The sequence below is a fragment of the Staurois parvus genome, unplaced genomic scaffold (assembly GCF_062004578.1).
Source record: "Staurois parvus isolate SC_StPar_1 unplaced genomic scaffold, SC_StPar_1.0 ptg000609l, whole genome shotgun sequence".
NCBI lineage: Eukaryota > Metazoa > Chordata > Amphibia > Anura > Ranidae > Staurois > Staurois parvus.
In genome coordinates, this window is record NW_028318405.1 from 461,666 (window position 1) to 465,092 (window position 3,427).

Genomic DNA, 3,427 nt, shown 5'->3' on the forward strand with positions numbered 1-3,427 from the left:
TTTACCTTTATGCATAGATTGCATGAAGGTAAAAAACCCTCAGCCTTTGGAACCACTTTAAGTTCCTGACATCTTTCCTATGTTTTATCCCCCAGACCAGGGGCGGACTGACCATTTGGAAACTCGGGCACTGCCCGAGTGCCTGGGGTCAGTAGAGGGCTCCATGAGATGCCCCTGGTACCTTTTTCATAGGCTTTTTTGAGTTTGGGCAAGGACACAGGGGCCCCATGATCCCCTATTGCCCGGGGCCCCATGAGTTGTCAGTCTGCCCCTGCCACAGACCTATCACTATTTTTGTTCACCCGTCTCTGGACTCATTCTTATCAATATTTGTGTCATTTTTTAATAATCTGCTTTGTAGCATTTGTCTATCAACATTAACAGATGTTTATTTTCTAACCTGTGTTCTACATACTAATATTTACTGCCTGTATATTTTCTTACAGACCACATGTGGACAGAACAAAACAATGGTGACAGAGATATTTCTTGCAGGTTTCGGTCATCTCCAACACATAAGTAATGTTATTTTTGTGTTTCTCCTCTTTGTTTTTATGGCCACAGTAACAGGGAATATGTTAATTATAACCTTGATATCTACCAGTCCAAGACTCCATTCTCCAATGTATTTCTTTCTTAGCAACCTTTCTGCATGTGAAGTATTTATTACCACCACAATCTTACCTAACATGCTGTACATTGTATGGCTGAATGGAGGTTTCATGTCATTCTATGGCTGTATCATCCAATACTACCTGGCATCCTCAACCGGTAGTATAGAATTTCTTCTCTTAACCGTTATGGCATACGACAGGAATTTGGCCATTTGCAACCCTCTGAGATACTCTTCCCTTATGAACAACAACACTCGCAACCATCTGGTAGCTTGGGCTTGGGTGGCTGGATTTACAGTGATGGTGACGTTGGTAATTACGATCTGCCACCTACAGTTCTGTGGTTCAAATACTATTGATCATTATTTTTGTGATCTAGATCCACTTCGGCAGCTCTCTACTTCAGACACATCTCTGATGGATATAGAAGTCATCTTCGTAACCCTCTTTCTTTGTGTCATCCCTTTTGTCTTGATTATAGTCAGCTATATCTCCATATTTTCCACCATCCTGAGAATCTCCTCATGGGCTGGAAGACGAAAAACCTTCTCAACATGCAGCTCCCATCTAGCTTCTGTTTGTTTGTACGGTGTTTCAATATGTGTTACTTATTTGGTTCCGTCTCAACAAATGAAGAAGATAAACAAGTTGTCCTCTTTGTTATACACTGTTGCGACTCCTTTTTTTAATCCAATTATTTATAGTTTAAGAAATCAGGAAATGATGGATTGTTTTAGATATTACTTTAAACGTATTACTAAAAAGTAACAGTCAGTGTGTACACTTTTTATATAATTCAATAAACTACCATGGGCTCCAATTGATTGCTTGAATGAGCGGTCCACCAATAGGATGTGTTTTTAGCTTGAGCAGAGCACTTCGGATTTTTGCAAATACAAAATATTTGAGTACTCAAAGTAATCCTATTAGATTAGAGTAAACATTTAGTGAAAAGTGAAAAGGGTGGGTATTGTAGTATTCAATTAATTTTTTGCTTCACTGTTTTCAGTTTCAATATATTTATTGAATTTTCAGAGCAAACATGACAAGCTCATGGTTCATCCACACAAAGGCCGAGCTGGACAGTCACATGTAAAAACAAGTACAAGTAGGCAATTTATAATGTTGAATCAGCAGAGTTCTAACAAGAACCAAGGATAACTAGTAGGAAGGTCAAAGTAAATATCACTATCATTGCCAAGCTGTCCTCTAAGGGGTGGCAATCTCTGATGACAAGTATCAACTAGAAAGACAGAGGAAGAACGAAAACTAAGTATGTTTGGTAGAGATAAAAAGATAGGAAGCCAATTTCTGCTGGGGTGCAAAAAGGCCCAGAATAGGGCAGTGTAGGAGCCAAACTGGCATCCTTGTGTACTGTCACATGAAATAAAGTCTGCCGCAGGAAAAGAACCCTAACCCAAAAACAGTCGAGGCCATGACCACCAAAAAAGTCCCCACGCTAACTGCAATTTCCCAAACACCTGTCACTGCTGCCTGGATAAGCATGAGCAATCCTAGTCGGGACCCAGTTCCACCACAGGAGAACTTTATAGGCAACCTCAAGAATAGTGCTGTTAAAGGAGCATTTTGCCACCATTTTCCAGGCCTTGCTCTAGTCCTCCCCCTCAATAGATGAACCAAGATCACGCTCCCACTGAGCCACAAAGAAAGGGATATTAAGGAGTCCTACTGTTAAGAGAGGAGAAAAGTGTTGAGATGAGACCAGGATACCCGGCGAGCACTGGCAAGCGTGCTCAAAAGGTGTCTTGCCATCTGGGTGTGTTAAAGTGCGAAGAAGAGACGAAATTCAATGTCACAATTTCAAATAATGGTAGTGTTCCCTTTGTGAGATCTTACAGTGTCTCTTGGAGGGCTTCCCAAGATGGGAATGATTGGGTGGTTAAGAAACTAAGCACTCATAAAACCGTGTGTGGTCCACCAAGAGATGGAGTGAGGATGGTCTAACCCTGGGGGGAAAAGGGGATTTTGAGGAATCGGCAGAAATGCAAAAAAGGGACATCGGGTTGCCTGAATACATAAAGGAGTCCCACGTCTGCAGACTGTGAAGCATGATAGGGCTTAATGTCAAGCAGCGCAATTTATGGGAAAGCCATAGCAAGGCATGCAAATAAATTGGGGGACAATTCTAGGAGTACCCATAGCGGGATATCAGATATAGCATGGAGCAAGGATGATTGGGAAATTTGTGCTGCCAAACAAGATTTGGAAACATTAGGGACTCCCAAACCGCCTTGTAGTTTTTGGGTATATAAAGTAGACCTGGAGGGCGCATGCGCGGCCAGGGACGATGGCGGCTGCATTTTAGCTGAGCTCCGCTCATCCCCGGCCAGCGCGGACTCACCTGCTACACGCCACTGCTTCCCTGCTAATAAGGGTGAGTCCCATCCACTTGGCACCCGGCCCGGCTCCAGGGAGAAACCTGTATGGGGAAGATAGGGCGCTGGAAGCCCCCCTCCCCGCAGCCACCGGATTCGCGGCCCTCGCCGCTCCGGCGGTTCCTGTCCAGGCCGCAATCCCCGGCCTCCAGTATGCCCAGGAACCCAGGGAGAGATCCCGGCCCCCCGGTGGTCACGGATGGTACTGCACCTTCATGCCTGTCAGCTTCCATGCCTGCCTCTGCCCTGACTCAGCCCCAGATGGAGGACTCTGATCCCCATAATATAACTGGGGATTCCCAGCATATAACTGGGGGGGCAGCAGAATACTCTGCATCGGGAAATCATCCTCCCTCCACCCAGATATCTCAGCAAACCATACCGTCTCCTTCCCTCACACTTTCAGCGCTAGATGAC

The 3,427-nt window shown here is 44.7% G+C and overlaps 1 protein-coding gene across 1 annotated transcript; it reads left to right on the forward strand.

The window, feature by feature from the left end:
• Positions 1-464: 464 nt before the first annotated feature.
• Positions 465-1,382, forward strand: LOC149449629 (olfactory receptor 11L1-like). Its single transcript, XM_089692999.1, has one exon. It carries the CDS (start codon positions 471-473, stop codon positions 1,380-1,382), a length of 912 nt encoding a protein of 303 aa, XP_089549125.1. The 5' UTR covers positions 465-470.
• The last annotated feature ends 2,045 nt before the right edge of the window (positions 1,383-3,427 follow it).